This window comes from Daucus carota, chromosome 7 (genome assembly GCF_001625215.2).
Source record: "Daucus carota subsp. sativus chromosome 7, DH1 v3.0, whole genome shotgun sequence".
NCBI lineage: Eukaryota > Viridiplantae > Streptophyta > Magnoliopsida > Apiales > Apiaceae > Daucus > Daucus carota.
This window is the reverse complement of record NC_030387.2, coordinates 41,595,880-41,618,262: the sequence shown is the minus strand read 5'-3', so window position 1 is coordinate 41,618,262 and position 22,383 is coordinate 41,595,880. Positions and strand designations below refer to the sequence as shown.

The 22,383-nt window shown below is 31.2% G+C and overlaps 1 protein-coding gene across 8 annotated transcripts; it reads left to right on the top strand.

Annotated features, from left to right (window-relative positions):
- Nucleotides 1-2,060: 2,060 nt before the first annotated feature.
- LOC108196069 (phosphoinositide phosphatase SAC2) lies at nt 2,061-20,154 on the top strand. 8 transcript variants are annotated; one of them, XM_017363162.2, is made up of 17 exons: nt 2,061-2,203; nt 2,489-2,632; nt 4,054-4,258; nt 4,360-4,525; nt 5,193-5,415; nt 6,545-6,621; nt 6,951-7,135; nt 7,221-7,318; nt 7,450-7,583; nt 7,699-7,824; nt 8,233-8,557; nt 9,537-9,658; nt 9,812-9,925; nt 18,196-18,390; nt 18,649-18,828; nt 19,322-19,424; nt 19,752-20,154. In XM_017363162.2, exons 1-17 carry the CDS (start codon nt 2,084-2,086, stop codon nt 19,863-19,865), a joined length of 2,631 nt encoding a protein of 876 aa, XP_017218651.1. In that variant the 5' UTR covers nt 2,061-2,083; the 3' UTR covers nt 19,866-20,154. The 8 variants fall into 8 exon arrangements, with proteins under 8 accessions (XP_017218651.1, XP_063936924.1, XP_063936923.1 ...); XM_064080854.1 differs by having other exon boundaries at nt 9,812-9,949; nt 19,752-20,031; XM_064080853.1 differs by having other exon boundaries at nt 7,696-7,824; nt 9,812-9,949; nt 19,752-20,031.
- Nucleotides 20,155-22,383: the final 2,229 nt, after the last annotated feature.

The window sequence follows — 22,383 nt, the reverse complement described above, 5'->3', positions numbered from 1 at the left end:
CTCACTATATATATATATATATATATATATATATATATATATATATATATCGATTCCGAAAATGAGGTCGAAAATGACATTTGAAAACTGGAACTTGAAATCAGTATTTGTAATTGCATATGGTTGTATTCAGTTGCATATGGTTGCATTCAGTTGATTTTATTGTAATCTAATGGCCCCGCCAGGGGCACACCATACATCTATTGTTGCTTACAGTTTTCAGTTGCATTTAGTTGCAACTAAGGTTGCAAATGAAGTTGCAAAAGTTGCAACGGCAGTTGCAACCTCATTTACAACTATATATAGTTTTCAGTTGCATTTAGTTGCAACTGAGGTTGCAAATGAAGTTGCAACTGCGGTTGCAAAAGTTGCAACTGCAGTTGCAACTTCTGCAACCTCATTTGCAATTTTTGCAACTTACAGTTTTCAGTTGAACTAGTTGCAATTGCAGTTGCAACAGTTGCAACTTTTCATTTTTATTTGCAACTTTTACGGCTGCGCCGCCCAAGGTTGCAAATGAGGTTGCAAAAGTTGCAAATCGTATTTTTGAAAAAAAAATTTATGAAAAGGTATTTTTAAAAACAATGAAAAAGATGGTAGTATTTTTATAAAAATAATTTTACAGATGTGTATTTTTAAAAAGATCCCTATAAATTATCTACATTCTATTTCACTTTTATTTCTTTACGACATATGTGAATAAGTTAAATATTAAATATAATGGAATGACATTATGTGATTAAATATATTAGAGAAGGAATAAACTATTTTTAAAATTTTGGATTCTAATTTCTCTCACATTTTAATTAAAAGATTAATTATAAAATAAATTGAGAGTAAGCTAGATGAAATTATATTTCCAAATTTTATTTAAATGTTGCTGATTTAAAATTTAAAATTAGTTTAAAATGAATTACAAGATGATATAATATGTAAAATTACTATTTAATATTATAACCCCTGCAACAAAAAATATTGAAATAACACAGGTAAAAAATTTTCAGATACGATCAAATACAAATAATTAAGTTGATTTAGTTTTTCTCAAAATTTATCTAAAATACCTTACCAAAAAAAAATACATGACAAAGTATTAAAGAATATGCATTTATTTTAAAATAATATTAACATATGATAATGTGTTTTTTAACTAATTTTTAAATGATATGTTCATATTTTATATATCTTCGTTTATTAGAAATAAAATAACTCATGTAAAGCACATTCTAGTATATAATTTAAAATTTTATATATTTAATGTTATTATATTTTTTATACGTGGAACTACAATTAAAAAGAAGAGAGATATTTAATATTACAACGAGAAAATACGCTCTTAAAAATATTGTATAACAAAAAAGTAAATTTGAAATCACTGAACTATGTATTTTATCAAATTATTAAGAAGAGGAACCGTAGTATAAATTGGTATATACTATTGACAGAATGACAGGGTCGTCTGGGACTTTTTTGAGGCCCGTGCTGACTTTAAAAATGAGGCCCTTCCAAATGACAAAACAAAATTTTAAAATATTTAAAATAACATGATATCATAAACAAAATTAGACTACTACAACTGAAAATTTGTTTTTTTTAAGTAGTTAGACTTAAATATGACTTAAATAATGGTAAAAATAATGGTAAAAATTAAAGAGATATTAATATTATATTATATTTAAATAATGGTAAAAATAATGGTAAAAATTAAAGAGACTTAAATTAGTGTTTAAATAAAATAAGGGAATTGATAAATAAGCTCCAAATTTTACTATTTAAGCTCCAGTTCAATTTTTTACTGTACCCAAATAGTATAATCACCTATATATGAATGAAACATTTGTAGAAAGCATGGGTAAATATGGTATAAAATTTAAAATTGGAGTTTAAATAGTAAAATGTGGAGCTCATTTATCAATTCCCTAATATAATAGTAAAAATTAAAGAGATATTAAAATTATATTATATTTGTCATGAGTATACTAAAAGATAGAAAGAAGTAGTAATAGATTGGGGGCCCTAAATTTTCATGGGCCCTGTGCTGTTGCACTTGTTGCACTCCCTCGGCACTGACTATTGCATTTTTATGTTGGCAGAGAGGACAGGTAGGATTAATATATTTGTGTGGACTGCGTCTCCGGAGTTGTGTGTTCAGACTCAACACTCTTCCATAATTCTCTCGATTCCAACTGGTTCCGATCTTCTTGTATCAATCCCTTTGTATATATACATATGATGTTGTTTTCTTTGCTTAGATAATCAATTAATTTTTAGATTAATTGATTTTGTTACTTGTATTTTCACTTCAATCATCGCTTTTCTGGTCTTCCAATCTTGCTTGTAGCTGCTGCTGCTTTTTACTATCTAGTTTTGCTTCTTGTGACTTTATATGATAGATAGTGAGCTGCTGCTGCTACGTCCGGATCAGCCGGACCAAATTTAGGGTTATTGCGTTAGTCTTGACTAGACTGCTGCTTATTTTTTTTATTAGGGCAGGAGCAGGATGCTGCTTTCCAAGTCCGAGTCTGGAGAGGATTCTAACATGTCTCCCGAGATGCAACAAACTTTTCATCTTAAACACCTTAACCACAAATCCTTCTATTTGCAGAAGTTCCGACTTTACGAGACTCGCTCGGTATTTTTTTTCAATCTCTCTGATCTTTCACCATACTGTTTTTTGTGTGCACTGTTCTACTGATCATGGCTGTGTGTCAGGAGGCATAGTTGTTCTCCGACCTTGATTTCACCAATTAACTTTTTTGTATCAAAGCACTTACATTGTTTTTGCTTAAGAAAATACCTATTGTGGACTTGCGTACTATTGTTTGTGGACTTGCTTATGATTGTACTATTTTTGTGGACTTGCTTATGATTGTACTATTGTTTGTGGACTTGCTTCAACTTCTGTTTGCTTGGGACAATACGCCATCTTTGACTTTTCCAACACCGAAAACCTTGAATGCTACTTGACAGAAATAAATCAAAAATTCTTACAACGATTTCTATCCTTTAAAAAATATAATCTTACAACCGGTTTTGTGTTTGCAGACACGTAGGTTGCAAGGGTTTAGTTCAAGTGATGTCATAATATTCAATGCATATGTTGCCTCTTGGTTGTGGAGGTCACAACATTATTCTTTGGCATTCCTGTGCTCAACATATCTGTGTGTGTGTCTGTGTCCCTATATCCCGAGCTAACTGTTTGCTGTATATGTACTGCTTGCATCATCAGTTCTTTTTTCACACTCCTCACCTTATAACACATAAAAGCATTACTTGAGAAGCTTTCCTGTTTTCCACTCACGAGCCAGTGATCATCTAGTTTTTTGTGTATAAAAACTAGAGAAGCTTTCCTGTTTTCCACTCACGAGCCAGTGATCATCTAGTTAACTTAAAAAATGTTACAACGGACTGTACTTAAATATGTGCTTGTGGCGTACTTTAGTTTGTTTTGTGGACAGGGTTACACTAACCAAAGATTTTGTTACATGAATTTTTAGGGAAGCACAAAGAAATTTGGTATATTTAACATAGCATTTGGTTATAGTTGATTTATCTCTGAAGTTATAGTTCAGGAAACTATAATCTATCCCTTTCAAACTCGTTCATACAACATTGCTTGTTAACTAAAGTTTCCAAATGTATCAACATTAGTAGATACAAACATCCAAGTAGATTGACCGACTCTCCAGTCTCAGGATCCTTTTGTAGATGACAATAAGTCAATTCTAAACTACTAGGTATATATCCATCTAAAGGGCTACATGATAAAGTATGTTGTACTTCGGGTATCGTTAGAGAAAATATTGGAACGGTTTACTTTTCATTTACAGACAATCATGCATATATAGTTCATTCATAGGAGAAAGTTGATATGAATCCAGACATAGTCCTCTTTCACATAAATGTAAATTCTAACTGATTCAGAAGATGTTGCTTGATTTTTCACTAAATGACTGATTGTTAAGATACTTTTTCTGTTTTAACTTTGTTGCTCGCATCTTTGTCGTATTGAATAGCCTAAAAAATATATATGACATGTCTACATTGCATCAGAACTTTTATATGATTGGACAAGACAAGAGTGGATCAGTCCAGAGGGTCTTGAAGATCAACAGATTAGAGCTCTCTGAGCTTAATATCATTGAAGATTGTACAACGTACTCTGAAGTTGAATGCTGTGAATTGCTAAAAAGAATTAATGACGGGAATAAGTCTACTGGCGGGCTTAAATTTGTGACTGTTTGTTATGGTATTGTTGGTAGGTGATGGTTTTCTTAATAAACTTTCTAAGCATGACCTGTTACACACACAGACATGCATTCTTTTTTACACAGCTTACAATCTCATTGCTGATTTCAGGGTTTGTAAAGTTTCTGGGACCTTATTACATGCTACTTATTACAAGGAGAAGAAAGATTGGTGTAATATGTGGTCATGCAATATATGCTGTTACTAAGAGCAAGATGATTACAATTCCCAATTCAGCTGTGCAATCCAATATGGCTTACTCTAAGAATGAGAACAGGTCTTTTGTCAATTCTGCATGTAAATGTAATATTTCGCCAGTACCTTTAAGGAGAGAAAAGATGTTTAAATTCCAGTCCCCCTGTATCTTATTAAGAATCCTCTTTTGATATGTTTGTCTTCATTTTTAATTAGTACAATTTACTACTGCAACCTATTTATCTTCTGTTATATTAATTGGTTTATGAACCAGCGGTTGTAGACATCAGACTGGCCACATGCTCAATGCTCTTAGTTTCTGTCTTGATCTAGACAAAATTTAGAATCCAGATTGTATATAAAATCTCTGGGTGGTACTTTTGGCTAATGTCAATATTTCCTTGATATTTATAAATGTTACTAGAGGCTCTTGCCTGTTTACATCCTGTGAATTACAGGGCAAACTTCAGTGGTGTTATGATGTTAATTTATCATGTTGAATGAGGAGAAGGTACTATCTGGGTTTGTGTGGTCCCTTTTTTTATTTCAAATTATAATTCTAACAGCTTCCTTTGGTAACTTGCGAGTTTACTGCTTTCTCATGTTATTGTTTTAACATTCGTAATAATTGTACACACACACACGCGCATATATATATATATATATATATATATATATATATATATATTATGGGTAACAGTTAACCTGTATAATTGACTATGCTTGTCCTGTTTTTGTAAATGACATAGATACAAGAAGCTCCTGTGCACTGTGGATCTCACGAAGGACTTCTTTTTTAGCTATTCCTACCATATCATGCGTAGCCTTCAAAAGAACATGAGTAACCATGAATCAGGACATGTCCTTTATGAAACAATGTTCGTATGGAATGAGTTTATGACTCGTGGAATTCGAAATCATCTTAAAAATACTCTCTGGACAGTTGCGCTAGTGTACGGTTTCTTTAAACAGGTACCACCTTAAGCACTTTAGCGTTATTATCTTATCAGATCCCCCGTTCTACAAAAAGATACAGTTAAACTATTTATATTATTAAGATCAGGGTTGCAGAGTTACCAACTAATTGACCAGTCTATGCAGAGGAAGTGGTGCTAGACTGACAATTTGGCCGGCAAAAGCCGAGGCCTCAGCCGCATGACAATAAGTGATGATTCCCTATTTGGAAAAAATCCAATTTGGTTTACATAATCAGAAAGAAAGATTTTTATACAAATAAGTAAAGAAAAGAAAAGTGAACCTTTTTTGCTTGTCAATGTCTGCCTATCTGGTTAGTGCCAAAGAAGATTCCCTCTTCCTGAATTTATCACTCTCTGTATACGGCGGCTATGTGAAATAGGATTCCTTCTTACTAATCATCTTTGATTGTATTTTTAATCTGTATTTTCTTTAGAGAAAATGATCCTTTTCTGACTGAACTCTTACTGTCAGTTCATGATTGCTTCAAGGCCGATCATATTTTTGAATCTCAAGTGTTTCTTATATTTGAGGATAAGTTGTACAAAATCGGGAAATCACATTTGTATCAAAATATGTATAACATATTTGGATAATGATTAAATTACTATGTCCTAAACATTGATCAAATATGTATCTTTTATCCTGCCATCAATGAACCGTGGTTATATTTTCATGGAATAAAAAATGTTTAAAATGTAATAAGACCATGTACTATAGATAAGAGTGCTCCATGAATAAGTGGTGCACATTTTCAATACTACAAATTCAGAACTTCTTTCTAATATACATCTCAAGTTATTTTTAGATGTCAGTCTTACCTCTGTATCCACTATTGAATACAAGCTCAACTTTGATATTCCTATTCAGCAGGAGCTCTAATAAGTTACCATATGTGGGATAAGTAGAAGTCTTTTGGTTTTTTCTTTTATTGAGTACTTGTCAACTGAATTGGTATTTTTTTTCCTTATTGATGTTGATTACTTTATATCGATGATACCTTGTGCAAATTTTTTTTAACTTGTGCAGAGTTTTTTGTTTAACAGCATTGCATTTTTCATCTTCACCAGTTCAGGTGCTAACAGTGTATTATTTTACGATTATGTCTCATAATCTGTTGTATCAGTTAAAGCTTCAAATGTCAGGAAAAGATTTCAATTTGACCCTCATTGCAAGACGATCTCGGCATTACGCAGGAACCAGGTTTGTTTAGTTTTTGCCTTCCGCAACTATAAATCCAAGACCGAACAAGCACTGTTTTCTATTACTGCCACACATCATAAACGTGGTCTTGCTCTTCCCTATGCATGAAGATTACTTATGACTCGTCACCATGACCCATTCATCTTCATTTTATCCTAATTCTTAAAAACTAAAATCATTTTATGTAGTACCAGGGAACAGTGCAAGCAGTTATGCATAAGCATAGAATCTCGTGCATTAATTTTTATTTCTCTAAAATGATTGCCCAATTTTTTAAAATAATTGTATGCTTTTTGTTAGTTCCGTAACTATCTCTTTTGCTCTTCTAGATATTTGAAAAGAGGGGTTAATGAGAAAGGTCGTGTAGCAAATGATGTCGAGACCGAACAGATTGTCATTGAAGATGTCCCTGGTAGATGCACACAAATAAGTTCTGTTGTGCAGCACAGGGGTTCAATACCACTTTTCTGGTCACAAGAAACTTCACGATTGAATATCAAGCCTGACATCATATGTATGCTGAGCTTGCTACATAGCTCTTTGGCATTATTTATGTCACAATATGTTGTATACTATGTTAATTAGTCTCATCATTTCAGTGTCTAAGAAGGATCCTAAGTATGAAGCCACTAGACTTCACTTTGAGAATCTCTCTAAGAGATATGGAAATCCAATCATAATCTTAAATTTAATAAAGGTAGGCCTGTTATGTTTTGGTGATTTTCTTTGTCTTGTCCTGAAATATTTGCACAAGCATGCTTCTTAGCAATCTCTTAGTTGTCTTTTTTTCTTTTTCACGTGCCTATTATAATGGTTTGTGATAAGCAGACTCGAGAAAAGAGGCCCCGTGAATCCATTCTGCGTACAGAGTTTCGCAATGCTATTGATTTAATTAATAAAGATCTGCCTGAAGAAAACCGTTTGAAGTTCCTTCACTTGGATCTAAACAAGATCTCTAGGAGGTATACTGGAATCCCTTCTTATTGCCCCCTCAAGCTAGAAGCTTTTGATTCTTTGCCCTTTTTACTTTATTCCATGTGTGCAATCAATGTGAATATTCCTCGTATTTTGCAGTAGAACAACGAACGTATTGGGGCTATTAGCTAAAATGGCTGCATATGCATTAAACTTGACTGATTTCTTTTATTGCCAAGTGAAACCATGTTCAAGGATAAGGGACGTGTATAATTCTTCATCGTTGGAGTAAGTATTGCTTGTCTATGGCTGTCAACATGTCTGTGTGTGGCATACTCCATTACATTAAGTGCTTTTCTGTGATAGTTTAAAATCTTTAGGGGGTAACTAACAAAAGGGAAAGGAAGTAATCAAATATCCCTCATTATGCATTCCCCACCCCCAATAGGTATTTACTTTCCCTTTCATAATTCTTTTTGTTTTACATTAATGATTTATTTCTGAAATCATTAAAAACTAAAAGTAATATGTAAAATATTTTTATAAAAAACAAATTATTTAGCCAAATAAAATATGCATATGAAACTACATTTCTTATGATCTCTGAATTGCTTTTGGACTTCTCAAATCTGTGGTGTCGTTTGGCCTTCAGTTACATTCTGGGCATAATTGAATCAGTTACATCCTTTATGACAGTGATGTTGATGACTGCAAGGCATGCTGCAACTCGAAAGGTGTAGTTTGCATCGACACTGATGATGTCGGTGGTAGTACTTTTATCAGGCCATCATTTCAGAAAGGAATTTTACGAACAAATTGCATAGACTGTTTGGACCGCACAAATGTTGCACAATATGCCTATGGTTTGGTTGCTTTCGGCTGGCAGCTCCACGCTTTAGGACTTCAAGATACACCCAACATAGATCTTGATTTCCCTTTGGCAGACGATTTGATGAGAGTATATGAGATGATGGGTGACACACTTGCAATGCAGTATGGCGGATCTGCAGCACACAATAAGGTGATTGACTCGAAGTGTGTAATATTGAGGGATAAATATCAAAATCATCACTCGTTTGGTTCAGATATATCAAATTAGTCACTCGTTTCAAAATTGACTCGATTTAGTCACTAATTTAAAATTTTGTATCAAGTAAATCATCTTCCAGTGACTAAATTGATACAAAATTTTAACTTCTTAATGACTAAGTTGATGCAAATTTTCAAATTGAGTCAATTTTGAGACTTGTGACTAATTTGATATAACTGGACCAAACGATATATATTTCGTAATATCGGTACCTTATTACGAGATGCTGATGTTGTGTTGAATTGATTGATTTCAGATTTATATTGATAAATGTTAAAATGTATTATATGATGAAATCGGATACATTTATAAATGTTAAAAGATCGGTAATCTTCATGGACTGGTGAAAAACACCCAAGTTGAAGCATGTATTATCAGCATGAGGAGTCTAGCTAACTTGTCACTTTCATATTCGCTTTTCTGTTGGCATAGTTATAGAAAAGCTTAGTAGTCCTGTGTTCACTGATCTTATGTGACCAGGAATTTAATACTGGCCTTCTTGTGAGATTGAATGTTTGATGATAGGGAAAGGACTATTAATAAATCGATTTACTGTGCTGCAATTGCTTAATTATCAGATATAAGAAGTATGTTCAGGTGTGTGCTTGAATTGACATCAGTACTAGAATACACAATAGAAGTGATGTACTTTACAATTTGGAAGCCAACAATGCATCTACTACTGTGACCACACAAACTGAAATTTATATTTTTAAATCTCATGCATTCTTGTCAAGGTAGTTATAAAGAAATTCAAAGTCTTTACTATGCAATGTTTGCTGCTATCTGATTTGTTGTCTGGAACATTAGAACTGTAAATTTTATCAGCTAATATCATTTTTCTGTATACACATCCATGCTTCTTTTCCTTAAAAAAATAATTCCGATTTGTTGTGTAATTTGTACATAGATATTCTGTCAGAGAAGAGGCCAGTGGAAGGCAGCAACTCAGTCTCAGGAATTTTTAAGAACTCTACAGCGATATTATAGTAATGCCTACATGGATGCTGAAAAGCAAGATGCAATTAATGTGTAAGTCAAATCTTCAGGCATATATGTCACATTTGGTTTCATTACATGGATCCTTTTATTGGGAATCGTGTGTATACAGCATTCTTTCTGCTTGTAAATATATTTTGTTGAATTATAATGAGCTTTTCGTGACTTCTTTGTTATGTTGAGCAGGTTCCTAGGGCATTTTCAGCCACATCAGGGGAAGCCAGAACTCTGGGAACTGGATTCAGACCAACACCACAATGTTGGAAATCGAGGTTCTGACTTTTCAGAGGAAAGTGCAAGGTGTTATATCTATCCTGTTACCAAGTTATGTGACCTTTAAGATTCATTTTTACTCAAGTGAGGAAAGTAATATGACTGATTAACTACAGTGTTTCGCGGGTTGGTCAAACCAGGCCATTTAAACTTTGAAGTAAATATCAACCTTGTAAATCAAATTAATTTGTTTCCAAAGTTTTCTTATACAACGAACCATTGTTGTTGAGTCGCTCATCTAGTCGCGGCTAGTCGTGGACTAGTTGTGCAGTCGTGATTCCCTGGGCGACATGACATGTCGACTTGGATTTTGTGTGTAGTTCAGGCAACTGGATAATGACTGGTCGACAAGAAGACCCAGTCAACTGACTGGTTTATATTTTCAAAAAACTCAAAGCCCAGTTGCAATAAAAGTTGGTAAAATAACCTAATCTCGTAAAAACAAAAGCCCAGTCCTGATTAGCTCACTCCAGTCGCCTCTGGTTGCGATTTCCTCTCCCCAGTCACGCCATAGATCAAGCCTTGGATGCATCAAAAAATCTTGAGGGTCGTCGTAGTCATAGGCGTGCTCGTGCCTCTTCGCAAGTGGATGATGATGATGTTAAGATGGTAGAAGACCATACACCAACTATATTGAAGGGTTAAATATCAATCAGGTGACTCATTGCAGCCTAATGACTCAAGTTGGTCACTGATTGAAAAAGTTGCTCATTTAAAAATTTGTATCAAAAATATCACTCTATCGTTAGTCGAAATTCTGAAAGTATTATATATTGAATTTCGTACTTTTTTATGAATGGTATTGCATCCAAATGAAAGGTACCGAGTTCTACTATTTTAGCAAATATTTTTAGATTTTTAAAATTTGATCAACTATTTATTTTTATTTAAATCAAATAAAACAATCAAAAAATTAAAAATAAATAGTTGATAAATTTTTAAAAATATAACAATATTAGCTAAAATAGTAGAACTCGGTACCTTTCATTTGGATGCAATACCATTCATAAAAAATGTGCGAAACTCAATATATAAAATTTTCAGAATTTCGACTAACGATAGAGTGTGATATTTTTGATACAAATTTTTAAATGAGTAACTCATTTGAGTCACTTTTTCAATCAGTGACCAACTTGAGTCATCGGGCTGCAATGAATCATTTGATTGATATTTAACCCCTATATTGAATGATGATGAAGATGATGATTTTAGTCATGGACCAAATACTAACAGTGAGAGAAATGATGCAATCCGCGAGAGAGATAATATTCTGGATATCTAAATCCTACCCAGATTCTAAATTTCCACAGTTTTCCACTTGTTGAACTTGATTTCTGCAGTTTATAATTCTGCAGTTTTACACTTTATATTCTGTAATCTGCCATATGCCAATGATTTCTGCAATTTAAATCCTACCCAGATTTTTTATTCTGCAATTTCTTTTGTTGCTGCTGCAGTATAGCCACTGCAGTGCAGTTGTAGTGACTAGTGTGGCCATTGCAATGCAGACTGCAGTAGTGCAGTTACAGTTTGCATTGTGAAGAAGAATTTGAAAATTGATGAATTGAAATCGTTGATTTATTAATCTTTTTGTTTGGTACAATACTCAGATAATTTTAAATTTGATTACATATTACATTATTACTTCTCTTCTCTTTTTTCTCCACTCTTCTTTCGATATATATATATAGAGTCATGCTCCACTAGAAACCTCTTTATCCTAGAAACTAAAAACCCAGCTGATTATCACTAAACTTGAACGGGAATATCACTAAATTCTCCCACAACCCCACCTTCTCCTCCAACCCAACCTGCCTCCACCTTCACTTCCAGTAACTTCATGCCGCTACCCCATCGATGTCCGCTGCCCATCCATGTCCGCTGCCCATCCATGTCCACCGCCCCTCCATATTTGCCTCACCGTATCTACAACCAACAAATCCAACCCACCTCCACCTTATCCTTCTTCATCTTCTCCTCTTCCACCACCTCCACCTGCGGCACCTCCACCTCCGTCGTCCTCACCTCCATCATCTTCCTCGATTTACTCCAATTTTAAAGATCTAATTCTGTCTATTTATCAACAACTAGAGAACAGAGCAACCTGTTGAATTTGCTGAAATTGTTGCTCCATTAACCCTTCCATGTCCACCACCTTCATCTCCGCCCCCACCTCCACCATCTCCACCATCTCCACCACCGCGAGCACCACCAGAATCAAGTACAAGAACAGATCTGCAGATTTTTCCCGATTTCTGGAAATTTTTACCAATTTTTGCAACACAAATCACTAAATTCTAAAGAGAATATCACTAAATTGTACTAAGAATATCACTAAACTGAATTGGTTTTTAGTTTTTATTTTAAGGGTGGTTTCTATTTGATCATGAGCCTATACAGGCAAGTGATCAAATACAAACCAACTCTTAAATACAAATTAAAAACCAGTTTCCCTACCACTATTTATAACTACAGATATTACTAATTTACAATGCACTAATCACTGTTTTTATACAGTATATAAACAACGATTTTTATTATCAAAACTGTGAAAATCTACTTACCTAAACTATTAGTAATCGATTATAGATGATCAATTTCAATCGTAGGAAGGTTCTTGGAGGTAGAAAGCCGCAAGAGAAGTTGTATGATGGTGGTAAGTAGTCGTTAGTTTTGGTAAGTTATGATGCAAAGTGTATGTGACTATTGGTGATGGTAGACAATGATGGCAAGTCATGGAAACGTCTGGTAATGGTGGGAAGAGGTCCATTATTACGGTTCGGGTGAAGATGATGGTCATATACGTTGCATATATGTGTATACATATATTTATATTCGCGAGATATGCTATATATAAATTAGTGATATGTTATGTACAAATTAGTGATTTCTGTAGTTAAAAATAGTGATAAAAAACTGACCAAAAACAGGTTTATAGTTTTTAGGCTAATTTGGTTTATATTGGAGCAGGACTCTATATATGTGTGTGCGCGCGCGCGCGCGCGCAAGTGTTCAAATACAAACTAAAAATAAACTAAAAACTACAAACTAATCTCAGCCATAAGATTAGTCTAATCTAATGGCCCTATAGAATTTACCACACACAATAATCCTGCACCCTCCTACACATGATTCCACAGAATCCCTCCGTTTTTAATTTGAATTTTCCCTCAATCAGTGAACTTTTTTTGAAATGCGACTTCATTGTATTTTTCACCATCTTACAACGATCGATTTTCATACCATATGTGCTATATTTCGATGTGATTTAGAGAATTATTATTACAGTTTGTAGTTTTTAGTTTAAGAAGAGTTTGTAATGGAGTAGGACCATATATATATATATATATATATATATATATATATATATGTGGCATTGCTCAAAGAAGAACACTTTAGAATCCAATATAGAATCTCATCTAAAACTTGAATTAAACTCTAATTTTAAGCTAATTAAACTTTTATTATGAATAATAATATTATATACCATGTTTAAATATAAATATGGATTAAAAATAACATGATTCTATGTAATATTAATCGTGCAAAATATAAATATATGATTCCATTCTGGATTCTATTCTGGATTCTATAATATTTCATATTAATAATTTGGATGAGTTTGGATTTTAGATTTTATATGTTGAGTTTAATTGGTGTTTAACTATGTAATTATGATCTTAACAAATAATTTTTTGTGAAAAACAAGGTGTTTTGATAGTGTTTTATGATGTTCTCTTTTTAAGGTGTTCTGTGTGGAGTGCAACCCTATATATATATATGTATATATATATAGAGTAAGGTTCGAGGGAGAACCTCACTATCAAGAGAACCGAGAGAACTCCCTTAGATGCCGTTCATCCATTAGATAGAATATATTTATTACCATTTTTTAATTCAATTAGAATATATCCAAATATAATATCAACAAGGGCAATTTCGGACAAAATCTGTTTGTCAATATTTTCCTATCTTCTAAGTTTGATATTTTTCCACATATCAAGCTGTAAAGTAAATAACGCAAATTATTACAGAATCTGGAATTCAAATCTTGTATTTTTAAAATATCTTCTATTTTTGGTATTTCTGCCAACTCAACCTATCCATCATTAACTTAAATCAATTCACATATTTTTGTGTATATCTAGTCCCAATTCACAGATAACCTTAAGATATTTTAAATTATTTTAAATCAAATCCTACCTTATTTAAAAAGAACACATAACAAAATCGTATATTATACGTTAATAATTAAAGAAACATCTAATAAAATTTTTAGTAGAATCTTGTATCTATTAAATAAACTTAATCAAATATTTGATTTATCTTACCCCTAAAATTTTTGGTAGAATCTTAAAGTATTTATTAAAAACTTAATTATATAGTTAAAAAAGTTATATCAAATTTTATATTGTTAATGGAACCTTTATTACAATATCAATAAAATTACTAAAAAATCTCTAATAAACATAAAATATATTTAATATTAAAATAGTAGAATTATAGTGAAACACTTAATAATATCTTAATATTATCAATGTGACACTCAGCAAAGTATCAATAAATTTTATACTCGAATCTTAATTTACTAGAATCAAATACACATTAGAAATATATCATAAATCTTGATTATCAAAATAGAAAGTTGAATACATCAGTAAGTAGACTCTTCATTAATGTATCTCTAAATGAATTTAATTTAAATTAAATTTTATTTGAGAAGATCACATAACAAAACTATATAATATATATGACCAAATAATGAAACACCTAATAAATTTTTTAATAGAATCTTAATGTACTTATTAAAATACATCTAAATTATATTCAATTAAATTTTTTATTGATGTACCACCTAATAAATTTAATAATGAAACATCTAATAAATTTTTTAGTAGAATCTTCATTGATGTACCACTAAATTATATTCAATTAAATTCTACTTTATTTGAAAAGAACACATAACAAATTTATATGTTAAATATGATCAACTAACGAAACACTTAATAAAAAATTTAGTGGAATCTCAATGCACTTATTACTTACACTTGAACACGTAATTTACAGAATTATATTAACTTTTATATTGTTGGTAGAACACTTATTATAATTTTAATAATATAATATAAAAAATCTCTCACACACAATAATATTATATTAAAAAAATCTTGCTAGGTGTTCTAATATATTAAATCAGATAATAAAAAAAATCTATTAACTATGTTCCAAAGTGTTTAAATGCCTTTTATCAATATCAATTAAGTATTCTATAATAAAGAATAAGTATTTTTAATGCATCAATTAGTAGAATCGTATATAGAAAATTTAATGCATCAATTAGTAGAATCGTAATTAAAGTATCATTAAAACTAGTTTTATAAAATTAAATTTTACTTTAAAGAACACATAAGAAAATCATAGTATATTAATAATAACCAGCTAAATGAAACACCTAATGAAATATATTTATTATGGATAAAAAACTTAAAAGAATCTTAGTAAAATAATAAATAATGAAAATGTTTTACAAAGTATCTCTGAATATTTTGTACAAAGTCTTCTGATATTTTAAATCTTCTACGGATTGTGGAAATAGTAAGTAATGAAAATATTTTACTAAGATTTCGTTAAGTGTTTCTTTATATTTCAATTAAGTGAAGGATATATATGGAGCATTATATATAAATTTTATGTTTCAATTGAGAAAAAATACAGAAGATAAAGAAGCATTAAATTAAAGATAAGGAAGATATGAAAGCATTAAATATGAATCTCAATAAATACGGATAAAATACTTAAAAGAATCTTAGTAAAATAATAAAAAATGAAAATAGTAAAACATTTTAAATCTTTTAGGTAATCTAGAATTAGTAAAGAATGAAAAAATTTTACCAATGGATATTTTACTAAGATTCTGTGAAGTGTTTTTCCACATTTTATTTAAGAGAAGAATATGAAAAAGATATAGAAGCATTAAATCAAAGATATGAAAGATATCAAAGCATTAAATAAGAATCTCAATATATATGGTAAAAAATTGTCATTGATTTTTTGTTTTTTGATGGTACAGAAATACCCCCAACATCATTAGATTTGATTGATTTTGTAAAGATATTATTTCAGAATATAATTATAGTAAGATTCTTAATCAACGGCAGATGTAGGAGTTCTCTCGGTTCTCTTGATAATATGAGTTCTCCCAGGATCCTACTCCTATATATATATATATATATGTGTATATATATATATGTATGTATATATATATATGTATATATATATATAGGTTAAATATCAAGTAGGTGACTAACTGTGTCCAAAAAATTCAAGTAGGTCACTCATTGCAAATTTGACTCAAATAAGTTACTCATTTGAAAATTTTTATCAACAATATCACTCTATCATTAGCCGAAATTCTTAAAGTATTATATATTGAGTTTCGCATATTTTTTATGAATGGCATTACATCCAAATGAAAGATTTTGAGTTCTACTATTTTAGATTTTTAAAAATTTATCGACTATTTATTTTTGTTTAAATCAAATAAAACAATCAAAAAATTAAAAATAAATAGTTGATGAAATTTTAAAAATCTAACAATATTATCAAAAATACTAGATATCAAAATCTTTCATTTGGATGTAATACCATTCATAAAAATTGTGCGAAACTCAATATATAATACTTTAAGAATTTTGACTAACGATAGAGTGATATTTTTTATAAAAAATTTCAAACGAGTGACTTGAGTCAAATTTGCAATAAGTTACCTACTTGAATTTTTTGGACGCAGTTAGTCACCTGCTTGCTCTTTAATACACACACACACACACACATATATGGGTCGTGCTCAAGAGAGAAAAATGAGAGGAAAATTGTTAGAATTTAGAACACATAGGCCCTGTTTGGGAATTAGCGGATTGAATTAGATGTTTTAACTAGCTGATTGAAGCAAATGTTTTGACTAGCAGATTGAATTAGCAATTTCTTGTAAAACTGTTTGATAAATAGCTGGTTGATTAGCTTTTTAACCTCTAACCCAAAAAGCTTCTCAAAGTAGCTTTTTCAAAATTAACTTTTTGAATCCAAACCTCTATTTCAATCCGCTAACTACCAAACACTAATATTAGCGGATTTTAGTGGTCAAACCTCTAATTTTGTCCAAAACCTCTAATTTCTAAACAGGGCCATAGTATATCCTTACGTGTTTCTGCGGGTCTTCCTGTAACCGGTTTGTCTGGAAATATACGTACCCAAATTTTTCCGCCGCGACATGCATTTCATGTCATTGCCCGTCGACCTGCTTCTATTTGTCTAGACGTGATCCAAGCGGGTTCAAGTGCCTGAAGAACATATTTACCGAAAGAAATATGATTACCTCGATAAGATATTCCCTTCATTCTTCCTCTATGTTGTTTACGGAGTATAATATATATTATTAATTTTATACCTTGTGGACTAGTCTATTACTAGTCACGGCTCTGCTCGACTCGACTTATGAATGTAACAACCATGCAATGAACAAGCCTTGTTTGAGTTGTTGTGGCAGGTTAGGTGGAACTTTTGATAAATTACCAAAATCATCGAGTCTTGAAACTTACTTGCAATTCTATTTTCTCCCTAATAATATTTGTAAAATTATGATCTGCAACCAATTTCAACTGAAATCAACTTTATTAAGTTGTTTCTTTAAAAAAAAAAAAAAGTTGTTGTGGCATTTGGTTCATAAAATTTGTGTTTTAGTTGCACAGTCATATCTATGTAATTCGGACTCGGCTAGAAGTGTCCGACATGGATATGTGTCTATGTGTCGGACTCGGTAATATTTTGAAAAATGTACATGTTTTTGGCCCAAAATAAGTATCCGTGTCCAATTGTCCATGTCCAAGTGTTGAGTGTCCGACATGAGTACTCCGAGGCAAATACTTCTCATATATTCCTATTTTTGCAATAATATATAAAAAAACAGTATTTATCTTAACTGCACAGCTGACAAGATTATTGGTTTTTTTTAATATCAACTAGTGATTATTTTAGGGAGTCGAACTCTTGCAGAATCAAATTTTTCTCAAGTAATTGATCTTAAAAACAATTTAGCATTTAAGCATATACTTGATCTGTATTACTCTTAACTTTGGAGTACTATTATTAGAAAACCATTTTGTCTGTATGCTTAATGCTCCACATATGAATTGCTTAAATTTTAAATTAAACAAATTTGTTTAATGATTTTACATTATTCAAGGAAATTAGCTTAATACAATTCAGGCTGGCGGCTGACCACTTCCTTTTTCATGCAGGTCAACTTTTAAAAGGTCATTGTCAGATGGCAACATTTCCGGTGAAAGTAACTCAGCTATTGCAAATACAAATGTTAATAAGCTTGAGACAAATAAGCAGATGTATCCTAATATGATCCAAGGTAGTAGCAAAGTTCAGTCAGATTCTACACCAGAAATCTTAAGTTGTGAAAGTGAGGCATCTTATGCTACCAGGTCAGCTTTACTTAATACAGGGAGATCACTTGCTTTCTAACATTGTTGTATTATTATGTAAGCTACAGCTTAACTTTTGCTCCTAGTTTCTTGATCAACTAAAGTAAATTGGAGAATTGCCAACTACCAACAATCTTTGATTCCTAAATTTGTTGAATATATATTTTATTCTCTAGCATAGCTTTCCTAGTTCAGAATAGTATATAATTGTCCTAGAGGTCATTTTTGTATGTCAAATCTTTGCTCGTCCTGTTGCAGGTTTACGCCTGGAATGTCTGGTAGACAGCTTTTTTCCGGTAGTCATTCTGAGCAATTTTTGAAATGTGATAGTAAGATGGGTCTTGGTGAACATTGGGATTCATTCAATTATTCAAATTTTCTTGACTCGGACTGGCACTCTTCATCTGGAAATTCATGCGAGGAAGAACTGTATGAAAGGTAACTTCCCCCTCTGCCTTCGGTCAAATAATAATATATTTTCAAATCTTTTTAGCCTTCTGTCCTGCCATGGGTAAAATAATAAAATTTTATTGGTTCAGCCGTTGGCTGGACATCTTTGATAAATCCGCATCCTAAACCCGATGTGTTGTCTATCTTATTGAGCTGAGTTTGGAATTATGTTTATCTTTCGTTCATTTGTTCTATTATTGTTAACTAGTGATGGCCTAATTTTGATCTATATCTGGTCAAACTAATATATTACTAGCCCGTATTTTGAAAACATTTACATTGTATATGTTGTCCATCTTCTCTAGATCTAAACAAAACTCTTCATAATTTTGGGATTTTGTTTATCTTGTATCATTTGTTGTTTAATTTTTGTTAGTGGATGGCCTAATTTTGTTCTATTCTGATTCAGTTATTACTAGCATCATTGGAAACTAAACACTAACAACCCCTTTCTTTCTTTCTACATTTTTACGATTTGCAGATCTTCACTTATAACTTCTCCAGACGCTGGTTTATCATCTGAAAGCATTGTAAATAAGCTTGAAGTAGGCACTAACACAAGTGAATCTGGATCTATCATGCATGTGAGTTGATTTTTTCTGACAGACTTATGTAACCTCTCAATCAACATATTTCACATTAATTTAATAGAGATTGTATAATTGGAATGAGAATCTAGAAGTAGGTTGTGATCTATGCTATTGCATGGGTGATAAATTGCTCTTCATGTGTTCTTATAAGCTTAGAGAGTAGTATCAACTTTTATGCATTCATTTTCTAAATTATTGCCTGGTTAAAATCTTAAATGCTATCTGAAGTGTTATTCCCTTATGGTAGCTCCATCTGTTGAAGTGTAATCATTATCTTGTTCTTGTGTGAACTTTGTTTTTCTTCTTATGTTTTGCTTCTAGGGAAAGGGAATGATTCCTACAGACCTTGACAATGATGATGCTCACAGTTCCAACATTCTGACTGAGTTCTCGGATACCTTTGTGAACTTGCTGCAGAGATGCTGTTCCTTTTAATTATTGGCAATAGAAGTTTTGCACAAGCTTTACATTTGACATTATACCTGATTATATCATCCAAAGGATGCCAACTGCCCAACATGAGGAAATAAGGGAGGATCAAAAGTAATTGAACAGGAAAGAAAACGAGTAGTGTGTAGGTCGTGATAATGCATTTAACCAATGCAGAATCGTGTAAAAATTAATGTGTTCATATGTTTATCATATTCTTTACACATATACATAAACAGAACATGTCTATACAGTTATGTTGTTTCTATTTAAGCTCTTAGTTGCTTGTATTGTAGTCACATAATGTCAGTTACTCGTGCAGTTCTGCTCCACTTAAATCTGCCATAATGTCAGTGCTTTATCGAGAGATTCTCAGAATGTGAATATAGCTGAATATAGCTTTACATTGTGTTTTTCGTCTCAGTATGTGATTCTAGCTGACCACTTTAACCAATATGGTTCGAGGTACTCTTGAATCATCCTCATTGGTTGGGGGTGCTCTTGAATCATCTTCATCGCATTGAGTGTTTGACCAATATGGTCGGAGGTGTTCCTAAATCATCTTCATTTTGGAGGTGCTATTAAATCATTTTCACCATGTTGAGTTAGCTTAATAGTTGGTCTAAGACCATTAAAAATGATACTAGCTTATAGGCCTTGTAGTGCACGAGTCTTTTTTAATAACCTAATAAATTTTTATTTTTAATATATTTAAAATGATGAAAAAATATTAATTATCAATAATAAATCTTATTTTTAATTAATTCATATTCTTTTTAAGTCAGAATTATTTATGCAGTACTAGGTTCTTGTCAGGTCCTTTGGTCATATCTTGTTTTCGACTTTGACTTCGTACCTGTTTAATGATGTTGTTATATTGTCTGTGATATCGTTTATTATGATCAGCTGCTTGTTGATCTTTTTTTTTGTGATGTGAAGTGATTTATGTTCAATATCTTGACCAGTTTTATATTTGGAAGATTTTGGTGTTGTAGCGGATGTTGAAGATTATACTATGTATAATATTTTTGGTTGATTTGTATTTGTGTGACAAAGTTCTATAAGTAATCATCAATTTTTATTACAATATTTGTACGTTTTTTTCTTAATTTTTTTGTTGGTGTGTATTTGTGTGACAGGCGTCAACTTCTAATATATTATATTTATGAATGTGTTTTATATTAGAACTATGATATTTAATACAATTTATTTATTTTTTTAAAACTTATACGGTCTTAGAATTAAAACTTGTACCATAATTTATTTTGGATTAAGAAAAATAATTATACACATGCAAGTAGAAGATATAATTTATTTTGAATTAAGAAAAAATGTTTGTGTCTATAATCCACATCCGGTGCTGAACTTCCGTTTATAATCAAATTTATGAACACGTTCCTCATTTGTGGAGTTTTTCTTGGACAATATCCTTCAATTTTTTACTTCTTAAGACTAAACTTTCATCTCTAATCTTATTTTATGAACACATTCGTTTTTTGTCGAGTTTTTTTTGGAACAATATTCTTTTATTTTTTACCGCTTAGCCAAGCTAAGCTTTTTTCCGTACGTGCCATCAAGTAATAATTTTTCTCTGCCAAATGTGAATATGTTTTGGATCTTTTTTATAATTAAAATAATTTTGTGATATTAACCATTTATGTTTTGAATTTTTTTGATTAAATATTTTGGAATGTCAATTATTTATTATGTGGAGATTAAATTTGGCTTATTAACTTTGATAGTGAATAATCTTATTTTTGCTTAGTTTATTGCTTAAGAAAATATATTAGACGGATGTAATTTAACAAAAGTTGGATTGATATCCTTCTACGATTTAATATTGGTAAGTAAAATTTTTTTTGAATTTAAAAAAAGGATTATAAATATGTAAAAGACAGAATTTGTTTTAGATTAAAAGAAGAAATCATATATATTCAAGCAGAATTCAGTTGGCTTACGGGGTTGAACAAATTTCTTCGTAATCTTATAGTGTTTATTTGTCTTATATATGATCCAACGAATAGTAAATATTTGGTAATAATAACATCAGACGACAAAATTATTCTTTCTACGTTTATCATATATAGAGATATAATTTAATAAAATGATTTGTTCAAATAAAGCATAAAATTGAGTTGGCTTAATAGTTGATCAAGACCATTTTCAATGATACTAAAAGGGATTGTTCAAATAAAACATAAAATAACTATAATAAATAATTTTAAAATATTGGATATGTATAGTTTGTTTGTGAAGTTGGTTTTTGTTATATCTGAAAATGATATATTCTCATTGTTAGAAATATGACTGCGATACATTATTTTAATATGTTATGTCGGCTTGCATTATGTAATTATTTGGCTTAAAAATTCAACCATTCATAATTATATTTATTCAGAGTTTTTATTCAGTAACATGATCCCCATTTAACAAATAACTAGAAGTTCTAGCCGAGCTTTGCACAATTTTTTGAGTAATATTTTATTATCTCCATTTCAAACTCATAATCTTTTTAGAAAAATAA

Coding starts and splice junctions, on each gene's coding strand:
- LOC108196069 (XM_064080853.1), top strand. CDS start 2,084: ATGTTGGCAGAGAGGACAGGTAGGATTAATATATTTGTGTGGACTGCG. Junction 7,136..7,220: donor TATCAAGCCTGACATCATAT/GTATGCTGAGCT, acceptor TCATCATTTCAG/TGTCTAAGAAGGATCCTAAG. Junction 7,584..7,695: donor CTAAACAAGATCTCTAGGAG/GTATACTGGAAT, acceptor CGTATTTTGCAG/TAGAACAACGAACGTATTGG.